Source organism: Genypterus blacodes, unplaced genomic scaffold (assembly GCF_046128005.1).
Source record: "Genypterus blacodes isolate CSIRO-AG114 ecotype Tasmania unplaced genomic scaffold, CSIRO-AGI_Gbla_v1 ptg000054l_1, whole genome shotgun sequence".
Lineage (NCBI taxonomy): Eukaryota > Metazoa > Chordata > Actinopteri > Ophidiiformes > Ophidiidae > Genypterus > Genypterus blacodes.
In genome coordinates, this window is record NW_027466866.1 from 2,710,650 (window position 1) to 2,727,906 (window position 17,257).

The following is a 17,257-nucleotide window of genomic DNA, read 5'->3' on the forward strand; positions in this document are numbered from 1 at the left end:
AGCATTTTTATTACATTATTCTTTTTTAGAAAAACAATACAAAATTCTGTAGCAACTGTCATAAATGTTGCTTTGAGTGAACTGCAATCATTCACATGGTACAGTAAAGTGCTTATATTAAATCATAATTCTTGTAAAGGATGTATTTGTCAAATTTCTTTGTCATGAACACGATGGGTTTGGGGGGGATGGGGGGTTTGATTCAGAGAGTGTTAAAATCAAGTGTCAACTCTCAGAAAAGCCTGATGGCGTGAGGACCGTCTCCAGAGACTCGGGCGAGCCCCACATCATGTCCACAAACGGAACCATTTTTTTCGATAACATTTGACCAATGTTGATGGATTGTAAATGCTTTGCCTGTGGGCTACATTCATATTGTGGGGGAGGTTGATGGACTGTCCATTTGAATGAATGACTGGATTTTAACACTACCTTACTTCAAAATGACTTACAATACAAAAAAATCAAAAGGTTTTAGCGTATCATTTTTGTCCCCGTTCCCAATAAAAAGGCAGTCCAAATCTACTGCCGTTTGACAAAAAGTAGAAATGGTCATGACCAAGAAAACTCTTACACCTTTTCAGGAGATCACAGAGTATGGCCTGAATCTGTGCATGTCTGCGAATACCAACCCTATCAAAATGTAGGGACAAACTTGTTTGATGCTCAAAAGAGGAAAAAGGCAGAAATACTGAAGTGAACAGGTATTTTCAAAACCCCAAGATTGCCTTGATCATCAGCTTAATGCTTTGTTTAGATTACTCATAGCAAAGTAGTTTCCCAAATGGAGGAAAAAAAACAAACCTGCATACACAAGTTCAAGTAAGTCTTATTATAAGACATAAAACCCCATAACGATGCATCTGTAGAAAGGTATTTTTAAGAACTATTACAATCAGTGTCCCGTCGTCAGCACAACGGGCCCTTTGACGCCACGGGGAGCCACTTTCTCAAGAGTACCGTCGCTGCAGCGCTCGAACAACAGGACATGGACAATCAAAGTTATCTCACTTGACACTGCAGGGTGATGGATTCATGCTCGCACGTTCAATGACGGGACTTTAAACCTTCTTTGGTGAATGGCTACAGTGTTGTGAGACCTCATCACCAGTCCGTTACCTGTACTTTTCAGAATGAGCTTTAACTTAAATCGGAACCCCAAAAAAAAAAAAAAAGGTTTTGATTATTGCCAACTTAATACACAGAAGAACTAAAAATACAAAACTCGCCTTCCTGGGCATGAACGCTCTAGATGGATTCAAACTCTTTTCCCATCTTACCACAAAGTCGGAATTAAAAAAAAAAAAGAAAACACGCACACACACAACAAAATAATCTGAGAGGGGAAAACAGCCGGTGTTTCACCTGAACTGAACAGCACCTGCATGAGAATCACCATATAGAAAAGAAAAGCTTCATAACAGCCATACAAAGAGGGGAAAAAAAAAATATCAGTGTGGCACAATGACTTGGAGTTTTCAAACATGAAAAATAAAGTAAACGTACAGCTATAGTAAATCCTCGGAAGACTTTTTTTTTGTCATTTTAAATTTTCCTGGAATGTTTTTCCTTTTTTTTCTTCTTTAAATCTTTTTAAAAAGAAATCTCACCTGCCCGCTTGTTATCGGAGATAATTTGCACCAGAATTTCGCCGTTCGACACAGAATGGTCTAATAGTTCTGAAATAGGAGGGGCACGTCTGAACTTAAAAAAAAAAAAAAAAAAGTAACGGCCCGTTTAACCCCATTTTATTAACAAGCGACAGGTCACGTCGCCCAAAATGTGCTTTTTCCCCTCAACCCTTCATTAAATTTGGGTTTTTCCTTTTAAATCTCAACCGCCAAAACATTTCTGCTTAAATCCTGACGCATACACTGATCAGTTGAAGAAATCTTTCAAAAACAAAAAGGAAAAAAAAAAATCACGTGTGGTCATGTTAACAGGACGCATCACATTTCCTCCTTACAGTGAACGTAACAGCGACCCTCGCTTCACCTGTCCCACCGTCTTTACCATCAGTTTGCCTTCAACAAAGTATACAGTCTGGTTTTGTTACGGCTCATTTAAACCCCCTCACATTGGTCTAACAAACGCTGAACATCGATGCCACTGATAATTTGGCATATACACACACACGTTCTTATGACGAACCACATTGGTGTAGGGCGAGTGGCAGACGGCCGGTTACAGTCGCTCTGCGGGCCTCAGAAGCTTTAAGTGCACGGCCGCCGATTTAGAAGAGAGCGCTCGATTTAGATTAACCAATTTTTGAATACAAGAGGCTCAATTATGGGGCTTCATCTTAATGGAGACAAGAAAAATAAACTTATAGCTCCCTGTCACACAATGGAACACACCAGGCACAGACAGCGCTGGCTTACAAGCCCCCTTCCCTTCCCCTTAACCGACTCCCTCACCAGACAGGAAAACACAGCCTTCATCTTGGCAAATTGCATAAGCTTGTACGTATCATCAGATGGGTCATTCATGCGTGTACATACAGGCAAGGAGAACATTCCAGATAACTTAATTCACAGTGGATCCAGCTGTAACATGGAAGCAGCACAACAGGTTGTCCTTTGGTGTCTGAGCTTGGTTTTGAAGACAAGTGTTCGGATTTCTTCTCATCCGAGTTGAATGGGGGGAGAAAAAAAACATAACTTACAAACGCCTCTCTCTTTCGCTCTCTCTCTCTCTCAATCTAGCACTTGCTCTTTTTTTCTCTCTTTCTTACATCATTAACTGGCCCTCCACCCAACCAGGCGTGCACATGTGTGCTTGCTATATGCAGGCCCGGGACCAATGTGCTTTACAAGTGCTGCAGAAAGGTAGAAGGCATTTAGAAGTGGGGCTGCAGGGAGCAATCTCCTTTCATAACAAAGGCAAGAAGCCTGACTGGCTGAGGAACCATGGCTAGCTAGAGTCGGAGAGGTGCCAGGGTTGGGGAGGGGGAGGACCAGCTAAGGATCTGCAATTTGAGTCGTAACGGAGGGTCGGAGGTGAGGGTTGAGCGAGTTCAGGCACAGTCTCCTACAATAACCAGGGGGGCCAGGAGCCGGCGGAGCTCGGCGGCAGAGACGGGCCCTCCCTTAGGCTGGCTGCCCTGCTGCCTGCGCCTGGCCAGAGAGGATTTGGATGGAGGAAAGAGGCGCACAGAGGAACCACTTGTGGCGACCACGAGTGAGACTTCTTGCTGCTGGTCTTCGATCCCGTCCCGCTCAGCCAGCTGCCGGTTCACAGCCATGGCCTTGTCAGCAAAGAACGTCAGGTCCCTGCCATTGCTGGTTCTAAAAATGGACAGAACAAGCAACAAAAACAGAACGTTAATAAGGAAAGGTTTAAGATGCAAACATTCAAACTTCAATGTCACAGTTAACAGTCTTTAGCTGCTTCTCTTTTGTTCTCTCACCTTTGATGCAATATGGATGTTGGCAACATGTCAGAGACACCCTGTTAACAAAGAAAAGACACATTTAGTCTGAGGGCTCTACAAAAAGCTCATTCAGAAAGAGAAAAGAAAGGGAGTGCAGAAGATCTGTGCACGTGTGTTGCCACTTACCCCCTGCACCCATGGGTGCTGCAGCACCTGGCTGGCACTCAGACGGTTTTTGGCGTCTCGGACCAGAAGTCTGGAAATTAAGTCTTTGGCACTTGAGGAGATGTGAGCCCAGTCCTTCTCTGGATATTCATACTTTCCTTCCTGGATGCTCTCAAACAAAGTGTTCTGGAAACGGGAGAAAGAAAAACAAAACATGTTTACCATCACGTACCCTTGACCTAGAAAGACTCGGGGCTTCCGTTTCTCCATTGTCTTGTGCACGTCATGCGTGTCCTACATTCTGCCACTGAGCACAGGAGGGTCAGAGTGAGCTGAGCGTCCTCACCTGGCAGATGTGGCAGGGCTCTCCCAGCTCCCAGCCGCAGCCGCCCCCACAGCGGCCTACGAAGGGCGGGTAGCCGCTCAGCATGATGTACAGGATGACGCCCAGGCTCCACAGGTCGCAGCGCTTGTCGTAAATGGTCGCCTCCTCGCTGAACGCCTCGACCACTTCGGGTGCCATGTATTCTGCGGAGCCACACTGTAGAAAAAAAGAGGAGAGAAGGTTTGTTACCCCGGGGGAAAACAAAACACAGCCACACACAAACAAAGATGTGCTGAGGAGCGGCGAAGACACAAATAGTTAAGTGAAAGAAGGCGAGCTTCTCTTGGCTGCCGGCCACATTCTGTTATTCAGCTGATGCCTCGTGCTCCACACACACGTAAGCAGAGCCCGGGGCCCACTCTCAGCGGGGGTGTGGATGTGACAGTCACATGATCGCCCGGAGACAGCGGGTCAATAGGCTCAATTCAAGAGGAGAAGATGGAGGATAGGAGGTTTTATTTATCTGGAGCGCCGAATCCATTTTATACAGGCCACAGTACTTACTGCTGTTACCAGCATATAAGGGATCCTTTAGTTAGAACATCATGTACTGTAACCCTCAAGGAGAGGAGAAGGGAGGGGAGGGCTGTACAGAGGCAGGTTAGGGAGGGAGTGCAGCCGCAGCAGCAGCAGCAGCGAGTGAGTCATCGCTTTGACCATCCAGCTGTACAGAAGCCAGGAGGAATAGGGTGAGGGCGCGATCGGGCTCAGCTCTGACAGTACCTTGTTATGTAGCTAAGAGGGAAACTAGGCCAAACACTGTGCGGGGGGGAGAGAGAGGATTGGCTGTGCTACAGAGCCTTAGACTGGGCTGAGCCCTGGCTGGTTATGTAACCCGCAAACAACACCAAACGCCGGTTTAATACTTAAAGAGCTTTAATCCCAGAGCTGCAGGTCGCTAGTTCAGCAGGAACACAGGGGACAAAGATGGGCCAATCAGAAGCAGAGAGCTCCTGACTTTGCCCTACTGGATATTTAACAGCCGAGAGAAGAGTCGACCATCCTATGATTTTGAAAAGCGATTTGTCGGACATTGACGCCTGCATCCTGGCAATTTCCTCTGCCCTATATGTTTCCTTGCGTCTGTGGGCGAGCGTGTTGACACTGAGCGGGCGTCTATTGTGTCACTTCCCCATTACCCAGCTGTCTCCTGACTCCTCCTCCACCCCTGCTGCACCCTCACGCAATGAAAACCTTCAGTGCAGGAATCTCGTCTCAGACAAAGCTGCTTCTGTGGGAGTGTAAAGCTCCCCCCCTACCCCCACACGTCTCGACCCACATCACGGCCGGGGCGACCGCCTCCACACAGACGAGCCCCCAGGATCCAGGCCGAGTGCAGCTGCCACAATAACACGGCAGAGGAAAAACCACAAGCACAAAGGATGTGGGCCTTCCCAAGGTGCCCCGGAGCTAAAGGGAATGTGATATTGAAAAACTGCTCTGGTATCAAAACCCTCATCTGCGTTACAAAGCCACCTGAACACACAACCGCTCGGTAATCGCTCTCCAGCGCCGCGACAGCTCGGCCGACTCGCATCGGTCGCGGCCCTGCTTAGCGTTCCTGTGAGCTGCAGATAGAAGCTGCTAATCAAGTGGCGGATTTGTCAGTGTCACCGCCGGGGCTTTCCTGAGGCCATGTGACCGAGTCGGACCATACAATCAGGTGACTTGTTTATGGTACACACTGTCACTGACACACACACACCTGGTTTTGGTAAACTAAGGGATTATCTGAAGAGGCTTACAGGAAGACGAGCTGCTCTGTCGTCAACCGCACAACTGCACCTGCATCCGTGCCGAAAAGAGAAGCAGCTGCTGCTCCTTCGATTCTCGCACTTTACTATCCAAGCGTCTATATATACACACACACACACACACTATGCGGCGCTGCTTCGCTCCCACAGTGCAGTGCCTCCTTGCCCTTGGCTGCTGCACACCAGACTTTGACATTTGCAGGGAGATGTATGAAATTCTGAGCTGACAGGCAGCCTCTTGCGTAGTTCTTGGAAAACTAAAACGAGCTATTTTCCTAGAAGGGTGCTTCTCCGATACCCGTTCAACCAGTCCAGTGAACTCTCACTTAAACAGGAAATACATTTAGCCAGATAAAGAACAGGAGCAACTACAAACCAGGCCACTGAACTGTTCAATGCTGACTGCAGGAATATATATATATATATATATATATATATATATAAATAAAAAAATAAAAAGAGAGAGAGAGAGGAAAATCAGATAACACTGCTCCTGTGATCAACGAAAACAAGTCAGCGCGCATGAGCAGACTTCCTCCTCCTCCTCCTCCCCCCCCCCGTTACTCTGCCGTCACCACCACCCGGCCGGCCAATCACGTCGCCGTTGCTAGGTATAGATTTGGAGGCTTGGCTTTATGTGCAGCCTTTTGTATGGAGCACACAAAGGAAACGCACACTAGCACAAGTGCGGTTGGGGCCAGTAGGCGGAGACTGAGGCTGAAAGAAGAGTGGTGGGTGGGTGGATCGTTCGCCTCTCTCCCCCCCTCTCTCTCTCCCTCTCCGGTGTTTTATTACCACAGACTGGGGGGGAAGGATCAGCCAGAGTTTGTTTTGGTTGGAGTGGAGCGCTTCCTCATACGGCGGCCTTGTGAAACTGCACAATGTGTTCCGTGCAGCCTTATAACGTTACGGGGGCCCCATCGCGTCACGTCCGCGACCTCAGGAAGCAACTTTTCTTCCACCGAAATGGCTGCATGAGAGCACAAGTCGGGGCTTATGAGAGCATATAGACCCCAGACTTCCTGCAGGACAAAAGCACTTGAGTGGCAGAGGAGACAACGCAGGCACTAACGTACATACAGCCCCGTTTCAACTTGCTGTAGACTTAACATGTGAGGGCCCCGGCCCCCAAAGCTCTGCCCCCTCCCCCCTTGAAATAGTCTAGGGATGGGCGATCAGTCCATCAGAGCAGCTCATTGAAGATGAGGTTACCAGGGTAGAATCCCCCCACCCACCCTCACATTCCTGCGGGCCGACAGCTCTGCCTCACCTGCTCCGCTCCGTCAATCTGCCCTCGATCAGACAACCCAGGGACAGAAATACAAAACGTGTCGACAAGCCGAGCAGGAAACGTGCCACTTCATATTTATCATTCCGCTTTGAAACGGCAGCAGAGAAGGAACGGCTCGTCTGGCCCCGCGCTCAGATATTGTATTTTGTTGAGACGATAACAGGGGGGGGGGTTAAACAATCATAAACCCCCCCCCGCTCACTGGCCTCTGTGTTTGTGACTGATAAGCGGCAGAATGTGAACATTAAACTGTCGGGTATCTGCCCCCCGGCTGATACGGCGGCTCGATGGGGAAACGGACGCAGCCAGGTAGCGTCACTTCAGAGAAAGTGTCTCGGGGTGAACGCCCTTAACCTCATAACGGAGGGGGGGGGCTTTTCCTCCACCAATCAGAGGGCTTCCCAGCAGCTAGCGCCACAAACCGCAGCCAAACAGGCAATCAGCTGTTTAAAGGCCATTGCCACATTGTTGTATAAGAGACGTGGAAAACACCTGAAAGGAAATGAGCCCAAGACACGTGTGAGATTAAACTCTTCCCGACATCCGCTGGCGCCGATAAGCACACGCACTTCCCTTTTAACGGCATTTACACGTGACGAGGAGCGAAGTGGTTGAGGTGGGCGAGGGGACTTACAGGTGTGAGGAGCTCCGGGGTGGAGATGGGCGAGCTGTCGCTGTTCAGCTTGATCCCGCTGCCCAAGTCAAAGTCGCAGATCTTGACCGGGGAAATCTGGCAGAGACGGCGACACAAAACTTATGAGCACGTCTCAAAAGTGCTGCGTGGAATTATAACAGTTGTAATAAAGTTCCTGTTGATCCAGGATGGATGAAACCTCTGCCTTTACCTTCTCTGAGTTCTCACAAAGGATGTTTTCAGGTTTCAGGTCTCTATGTGCCATTCCTGACAACACAAAACACACAATAAGTTAATCTGAGGTGAGGACAAGTACTTGACGGTTTGAGCAATAAAAGATTACATTGTTTAGTTTGAGTGATGTTACCTTTGTTATGCAGGAAGTCTAAAGCGCTGGCAATGTCCTGCACGACAACACTCGCTTCCTGCTCACTGAAGTGCTGCCTCTTGTGAATATGAGCCAAGACTGACCCTACAGGAGAGAGAGAGGGAGAGAGAGAGAATACACTGAGCAAAGGAGAGAGACAGGGGAACGTTTGCCCACCCACAACTGACTATAGCCTGCACCAGAGTCTGGCTGCACATTAGAGACATTACAGGGCCGCTTCTATAAATAAACACAGGTGATTGATGCAGGCTGCGACACTGGGAGAGCTATAATTCACCAACCTCCTCTGAGCTTCTCAAACACCAGGTAGAATTTGTCCTCCTCTTCAAAGAACTCCACCAGCTCCAGGATGTTCCTTAAGAGAAGAAGGGGGAGGTGTCACATATCACTGAAATACTCGTTCTTCAGTTGAAAATCGCATGCAGCAGAATACGGAAGGGAAATCGATGCCCCGAGGCTTCACGTGTTCTAGATCATTTACCTGTGACCCTGGCACTGGTAGAGCATCTCCACCTCGCGGAAGACGCGGCTACGGCTGTGACCTGGTCTCTTCTCGATGATCTGGAGGAGAAGGAAGAGAGGCGCCTTAGATGCAAATCAACTGTGTGTGCGTGCTGAGGAAAAACACAGGGCCCCAACTGTCAAGTTCATATTTGGGGAGGAGACCAAGCCTTCAATCTGCCCCACGCAGTCCCACCCATGGTTGTGTGTGTACTGTAAACCATGCAGCACAGCACAGATTGTGATGTATAATGTGCATCGTGCTCATCCAGCGGTTTCTTTCCCGACCACATCTGCATTTTCCAAGATATGCCAGCCGTTACCCCCTCCCACCCCCTTCAGATAGTTTAACCTAGTTTCGGTCGCTGCCGGAGCAACGGGACAGAACAGGGTGAGATGGCAGCGGAGCGTCTCTATACTTAGCCGTTATGTGTAACCCATATTTAAATCTCAAGTGCTCTTAAGGAGCCTGGGACCACGCCGCGCAACATCCCACCAGCCCATCCCCACCCCTTTATGATAACAACAAAATGCTCCCTAAATAGAACTTAGCCCTGCCTGGAACTAAACCACCGAGGGGCCACCAGCTGCACCCCGCGCTGCCAAGACACACAGAGAGAGAGAGAGAGACAGAGAGAGACAGACTGCTGACAGAGGAGCAAACCGCCTGAATTTTCCAGCCCCGGTTATTGTCTGCAGGGGAGGCTGTGTATGTTTCTCTTCCTGGTAGCTGGATTACAGCTGCTATTGAAGCTCGCTGGGGCCACAGTTGCAGTGTGTGCGAGTGTGTGTGTGTGTGTCTGGGATTAACGCACAGACAAGAGGCCTGTGTGCCGTCCAAAGCCTCTGCACTGTTCCAGTCTGAGTCAGCAGCTAAAACCAACCCCCCCCACATCAGCTCGTGTCTCCTGAGCAGAACACAAACTGCCTGCCCTGATATCCTACATGTGCAGATAAGGGGGGAAAAAAAGCTGTAAAAATTTTGTATCAAAGCGATAAGGAGGCTCAGATGTGTGGATGTTTGTGCTTCAGCTTCACGTGTTTAAAGAAAGGATATCGCTGTGTGACATCGTTTGTCAGATCAACCTCGGGTTATCAATATAATATCTCCCAAAAGTAGGAGCACTTGATAACCAAGCGGCGAGGCAGCTCGACCCTCGGCTCACAACACACCGCCCTCACGCCTTTGTTGCCATTTTCACAACAAGGAGCCCACACAAGCTCCTCGTCTGGAAGGGGGAGGGGCGACTGGAGGACATCTGGCAGGAGTCTGAGAAGCCCCCACTATGTCTGAATGATCCCGCCCCTCCCCGGTACTTGCTCACCCGTTCGCCTCCAACCCCCAGAACTATCCCAGGGGATCAAACTGAACCATCCCAGTGTAAACAATACCAGCACAGCCGCCCGTGCTCACCCAGAGTATGTGCTCCCGTCCACTCAAATATTTATGCTATGATATGATGAACTCTTCTCCTAAGGGAAACTAGCCACACTCACTACCAGAGTGGAGAAGAAGACTTTCAAAACTAATGTTAAAATTCACCCTTTCCGTTTCAGTGTAGATGCTGGCTTTAGTGGCGCAAGTACCGGGATTTCACTTGCAAAACAGCAGGAAAAAAATAAAAAACTAAAGATTCTCACCCTGCTACTTGTGGGAAACCTTATTTCACAATGTCTTGTTCCCTATAAGCTGGCGAAATAATAAACGCACATACGACAAAGGAAGTGGGCAGGAGCCAAACATGTACCGACACGTCCACACCTCGTTCAGAGCGGAGAGAAAAAAAAAGAAAGAAGTAAAACTGCTCGGAGCAAGAAGGAGAACAAAGCAATGTAAACACCCTGGGTCACAACCCTCACCCAGCACCCCTCCTTCCTCGCTGTGGGCTTTGTTTTGGCTCAGCTCGCAGTACACAATGTTCCCACCACGAGCGTCCTCTGCATGCAATGAGAGCAGAGGGAAGGGGTGGATAGAGGCCTGTGAGCACTCCGATAGGCTGACGAATCATAAAAACAGTGAGGGGAAGTGCCTTTGCTCACAGCAGCAGCTAGTGTTGCACAGGGAGAAGGGGGAAAAAAAAGCTAGAGTGCAGCAGCAACACAACACAGCAGAGGCCCTGCAGACAGACATTACAGAGCTGATATGATAAAAACAGCCCTGTGACCAATCCAGTCCTCGGGAACCTTACAAAAGCCTAACCAGCGCCCGGAGCCACAACAAGGCCGACTGACGCACATCACACACACACTAGTTTTCTTCCGTTCAGCGACGTGTAACAGGCAAGACAGTGACACTACAGTACGCCATTCACAACTCAAAGTTAATGATGAAGTAAGCAAACGCGGCCCTCAAAATGTAACAGCTCCATATTGGTCACTGGCAACGGCACAGGACAGGCAGCAGGCACGTGTTATGTTGCGTTCACAGATCCCTGACAGAGGAGCGCCGACTCAGAGTAATGGAGGCGTCTCATACCAGACATCTATGTATTGTACTAATATTACAGCAGACATCCTGACGCGTGTGTGAGAGAGTTCTTTACCTTGACAGCATATTCCTTGTTGGTGATGAGGTTGATGCACGTCTGCACCCTGGCGTACGCTCCCTCTCCCAGTACTTCTTCCTGTAGTCTGTAAACATCTGTGACAGAGAGTTGTATACTAAATTAGGGAACAAAAGGTCATCTGGTTTCATCCTACACAGCAGCTACAAACAACACTTGGAGGAGGGCTGCTGATAAGTGAACATGTGACTTTACCCTCAAATCGGCCAGAGAAACTGTCAGTTGCCCGGCAACGCTTCTTCTTCTTGTTTCTCTTCTTGGCATCGGGGATGTCTATGGGTTGGCTAGAGGGCATGTCTGCCAAAGTTAGGAGGAAAACACCATGAGTGGAATTTGTTTTTACACAACTACTAAGAACAATGCAGTTTAAAATGAAAGAGCTAAAGAGGAAACTACCGATTTGTGCAAAACAACTTTACTGTCCTGATTAGAACAGTAAATTGACTCACTGCAGAGCAACTAGGTCACCGAGCATAAATGAGTTATATTGTCTGTGTATGTTTGACAAAACTCGAGATAAGGAATTCAACAACAACCGTAGAAGTTCACACTCACCATGTCTTGGGGAGGAATCAAAATTAAATGTCGAATCAAGGAGGTGGGATCCATTCCCAAAGCCATCTGAGTCAAAGGGATTTTGCCCCTAGAAGATAACAAGACACCAGTTAGGAAAATAGCATGAAACGCTTATCAATTACCCTGACAACGCCTACATTATCTCCAATTCTGCCACCATAAACCGAATCGAAGTAAACATAGTAGGCGTAGCAGAAACTGTAGACAGAATCCTCTAAAACAGCCGTGAAAATGTTGCACGGTGAGCATGTGATCCTGAGACTACAGCTGCACATCTGCCCATCCTAACCTGTCACACACAAAGACTGTCAGGCCACTTTATCAGCTAAGCCTCCCTGATTTAAATAAAGAAAACAGTAGGAACGAATAACAATCTCAAGAAGTCGCCACAGTATCTATATAAAACCCATCCCGTTTTCCACAACAGATGAACTCTACAACTTCAACACTATCTGGGGTCGGTGCCCAAATCCTCCTCAAGTTACACATTCGGACATTTTCAGCGCCCACACGTGTCACCAATAGGCCACACAAATAATGTCGTCAAGCACAAGGTGTTGAAGAGCAGCAGATGTATTTATATATAGCAAAATGCAGTCTTGTCAATCTTAATCCGACCAAAGTGAATGAGACCCCACGTTAGGCACGCTGCTGCGTTCGCTTACCTTGAAGGAGCGATGGAATCCAGTGACCTCGGCGATTTTGTTTTGCACCATTTTTGCTTTGCTTGCGATTGTGGGCCGATTTTTTGGGATGTGCGGCCGGCAGTGGTTTTTTGGGTTTTGTTTTGGAGTGATGTCAAAACTGCACTTTCTCCGAAACAGGGATGCGTTTCAGAGAGAGGAGCAAGCGATCACACTGCGCTGGGCTGGTCGGCTGTATACGGGAGCCCTGCGGACGAGGAGACCCACACGGCAGCGTTACAACCCAACATCAGAAGCAAATCAAATAAACTAGATACACATGTGCCAGCCTCAATCCCCCCAGAACTTAGCATGATCCATTACGTTTAAATACGGATATAACGAAACAGGGATAAAATCAAAAACACCAGCTCTGCGCATTTTGACAAGCTAGACAATATTCATTGCGTCTGAAAAACAACATGCAGCACCTGAACACATCGCGTTAATTAGTGCAATTTAAGCAAATCAGTTGGGGGGGCGCTTAAAAAGGGGAAGAAGCCAATAAACATAAAAGTACAATGTTTGTGTTGAATAGACCTGTTGACTAGTCACGTCGTTTTCCGGCCATTAAGGCAATAAAAGCAGCTACATAGAGGCTAACATTAGCCATATGCCTTCATACTGATGCAACATGAGCGTAACGCAGCACGTCTTCAAACATTTCAATTTGCCATTAAAACCCAGCGACAAAAATCCTTCAAACTCACCCCGTTGTTGATTTTATAGCTCCAGTGTTGGCGTCGTTGTTTGACCAACTGCTTCAGCGGCCGCAGAGGACGGTCAGGGGTGATGGCCAAATGGGAAGTGCGTGGAAGGTGGTTAGAAACTGCTGCTGTCCGCGCTTATATAACCTCCCAGTAAGCCCCGCCTCCTCCACCCGCCTTTCTCCGCCCACATCAGCCCACCAACAGACGCGAAGGATCACGTGCCTTCTAGAAAAAGACGATGGGCTGCGTCCCATTTAGCTTCACGGACACCACGCTTAGCACCTCACAAGGCACAAAAAACGAAGCATCCAGTCCAGAAAACACCACGCAGCATTTAATGTTGATAACTTGAGCTGCGGCATTTCAGACGTTTTGTAGTTGCACTGAATCAGATTATCAACGCATAACACGAATGCCAAACTGATAATTCACAGGAAACGGAACGAGCCCACCAGGCTTTGTTTTGTTTCTGCGCCCCCCTTATTGGACGTATGGGGGAACGGAATGGCGTGTACGTGCGGAACGGCACAAACAGAAGCGTGAGCTTTGTTGTGACGGAGCTACGTTTCGATAGAAGATACGGCAATGATGTCATTGCAGATGGAGAGGGATGTGACCGTTCGACATGTTAGCAGACCAGACCCACCGGTTTGTGCAGTTTAGATGACTGGTTTCTGATGTCACTGCACCTAGAGAAGCCACAATAAGATGGAGCATATACCTAAAATAAATATCCTGCAGCTTTGTTCTGTGCTCTAAGCTGATTCCGCGACTCCTTCACGGTGTTGCTAAGAAATTGACTAAACCACTGCCCAGAATGCTCTGACATTATCCTCACAAGCAGTATTACAAGACCAGATGGGAGTTCAAAGGCGCCTGCACACGGAGCCTCTCACACACAGGGCGATAATGACAAACGGTCTCAACTGCTGGTGCTATTCAGCAGCACATAAACACATAAACGCACACAAACATTTCAAAAATTGGGTATTGCTCACATGGAATTTGGTTAAAGGTAAATAAATGGACAATCAGTCCAGTTAATCAGTTAATAAAAGTTTCAGCTGCTTTTGTTAGGTGTGTGCGGTCTAAGGAAGGTTTGCAGTGTACACATGTATCATGCACGTGAACTACGCAGCAATTCCCCACGAAATACAGTTTACACGTGAGGTATAATCATCCAAACAGTGCAGTGTAATGGGCATTTTGCAGCAGCACCCACTCAATTGTGAATTGTGACAATTGGCCTCAGCACGTTTTGGGGCCTGATGAGCTTGCAGTTCCGAGGGTGGAGTATCTATCTCATGGTAGCGATAATGTGAGAAATCCCAGAACTCTGATGATGCAGAAAGGCCCAGCTGCTAATTGTGAAATGCCAAAGTTATAATGACACAGCAGTAAACTGTGACACGTGCACATGTTCATAGATTAAATCATTAAAACAGGGGCACAGTAAAGGGATGGCAGATAATATTCTTCTTTTACGCCCACCTCCGTACATAGGCATAGATATTAATTGTACAAAATAAGTCTTCACCCTGTAATGTCTGCAATAAATACCAGGAACTGTGCCAAGTTTCTGCACGTTCGATCGCGCCACGTGTTTAGTACTCAGACGTTTATGGTGTCTCAACCTTCCTACATTAACTATAATTCATGATAATGTTTAATCCTCACTCCATATATCGTCTCTGCAGAGTATTAATGGATTGTTTATCAAGGGTGTCTTGGTCAAATCCATGTAAGGTTTGTTTTCAGGAGTTGACTGTCTTGTGACCGGAGCCGATCTTCCTTTCCTCCTCCTCCTTTTACCTTCTGCCCCTCAAACAGGCCCAATGGTAGCAAACATTGCGCAAGCCACTGGATGACTTTGCAGAGCCAAGAACACATGGTGCAATCGCGGGTTTAGTGGGAAAACAACCTCACACGTTAACGTGCAGGGGTGGGCCCGTGTTACTACAGGGCAAAACGGAGAGGGATAGGCCATCATAAATAACTTCAAGTGTCAGCAGCCCTGCTTCTCTCCATGAGGATCAGCTCACTCAGGGGGAGCGGAGAGATCTGTCCCGGAGGAGTATTCCAGTGTTGTTGAGGTTTGTGTAGACAGTAGATGTAGTTTGGTTAACTGTTGTCATGAGCCACATTCTGACCAGACGTTTGAAAAAGTAGGATTTCTAGGAATTGTTTTACTTCACTGTTCAATTACATAAAACATTCGCTATTCAGCTTCCTTCCAAGTTAAAGCTGTTTCTCCGTACTCACATACAAATGCAGAGGCAAAACACCAAAACCTTTTCATTAGCTCAGAGTGCTGCTGAACAGAGTTATGAATACATTTGTATCGACTTATAAAAGCAATTCCTCACTTGGCATTGAATATAAAATAGCACCTCAGGTCACCCAAATCACTGAAAAATCTCACAAATTCGTAAAATTCTGAGGAAGTAACCTAAGACCTCAGATGTAGCCACAGGCCTCAAAGACATGCTGTTGTTGATGTGTGTGGGTGTTCTTATCTTTGCATAAACAGTATTTATAACGTACATTTCTGCTTTCTTACATTTTCATATTGCAGTAGCACACTGGAGAGAGGAAACAGGAGTAGAAGGAGGTAAGCATAATACTAATCATAATCAGCCTCACAAGCCTGCCAGATGCCCCACAGGCTTTATATTGAATAAATGTAAAGATAAAGATAGTTTCAACATTCTCATCTTCTTAGGTACGGTATTATGACAATAAAAAATAAAAAAATAGCTCAAAGCAAGGAGTGAGTGTCACACTGATGAGTTGAACGCTCGTCATGTACGTCGGACAGAATAAGAAGCACAACATTCCTGCAAACAATACAGACACTGTATCTATATGCACGTGAAAGTGTATGAATGTGCATGTGTGAAACTATGTGGTCATGCAATGTGCATACCTGCGCATACCTGCACTTGGCTCAATAATAATGTCAAACACTAAGCTGATAAGGAAACTGGAGACGGCCAACACTTCCACTGTCACAGTCAGCTGCATATTTGTTTGAAGAAGTAAGGTCACACGGCTGCACCAGCAGGTTACACATCCTTGTATATTTCTTGGAATCCTTCCCGATGTAACATTCCTCGAAGAAAGAGAGCGAGCGAACGGGAGAAAGAGAGCGAGTAACCCTCAAAGAATCATGACATTATACAACGTTTGTTTTAGGTAGGTTACAGAAGGATAACTGGGCTGCATGCAGTGGAAAACAACAGGCCTTGTAGACATTAATCCAGTAGACTCACCACCAAAGTCACTCACATTAAGTTATCAAGGATTTCATAACAGGCTTTTGTTTTGCTACATCTAAAGTTTAATTATGGTCTAGAAAGGTTTTTGCAGTCTATTTACACTTTGTTGTCGTTATGTAACATTTCTAACACTGTATATGGGACGCGGTCATGCTTAGTCTGTATTAGTTTCTTAGTCTCTTTTCAGATTGCATAATACATTTTCCATGTAATCATTACTTGTTACAAGCAGTTATGAATTTGTGAAAGGGCTATCAAGTCATTATGTACAATCATCATGGCTATAAAAAAAGGAACCGACCAAACAGGACTTCAATTGCCTTTATTCATTATGATGCAATAGTCTGTCTATCTACATCAGTAAACAATGGAAAGTAACTGGTACATTTACTCGTCACTGAGAAACACTATAAACAGTACTAAAATATGTATGATGTAACAGTATTGTGTTATTTTAGACTTCACGAGAACTCTTTAAGAGGTCTTGATCTATTTGGATTTGGCTGTCTTAGCCAATGCATTGTTTTTGTAGTATTGTGCCAGTTCATGAGGCCAGAGGCAGAAATGGAGGAATTCTGGATTTCCTAAAACAATATTGTTCATATCATACTGGAATATGAGTAGAACTCCTTTAGTTGTGGGCCCCTAGAATCATCACCACTGACGCTCTGCATGAAGCAACACACACGCAAGAAACAGAACCGTTAGGGTGTGTGCCCATTCTCCGTTTGCTGAGTCACATTGTCACCCAAACCCATTCTGTGTATGTAAATAATCACACTGTCCCATCAAAGTAACAGACATGTTGGCTGATGCAAACACCCTGACAGACCTGGACATGCTTCAGTCTGATTGGTGCGCTCTGAGATCTGTCCCCTGATCCTGGCCCCTCTCCAGGACCTCAGGCTGTGGCCTGTTGCCAGAGTCCTCTGGGGTTGTCTGGTACATTCCATGG

The 17,257-nt window shown here is 47.0% G+C and overlaps 1 protein-coding gene across 1 annotated transcript; it reads right to left on the bottom strand.

The window, feature by feature from the left end:
• Nucleotides 1-37: 37 nt before the first annotated feature.
• Nucleotides 38-13,145, bottom strand: mknk2b (MAPK interacting serine/threonine kinase 2b). The gene is made up of 14 exons (XM_076151337.1): nt 13,025-13,145; nt 12,297-12,522; nt 11,611-11,698; nt 11,251-11,352; nt 11,035-11,132; nt 8,472-8,551; nt 8,272-8,345; nt 7,970-8,074; nt 7,814-7,869; nt 7,603-7,698; nt 3,885-4,079; nt 3,560-3,724; nt 3,410-3,450; nt 38-3,287 (listed from the first exon to the last, which is right to left on the bottom strand). Exons 2-14 carry the CDS (start codon nt 12,345-12,347, stop codon nt 3,017-3,019), a joined length of 1,422 nt encoding a protein of 473 aa, XP_076007452.1. The 5' UTR covers nt 12,348-12,522; nt 13,025-13,145; the 3' UTR covers nt 38-3,016.
• Nucleotides 13,146-17,257: the final 4,112 nt, after the last annotated feature.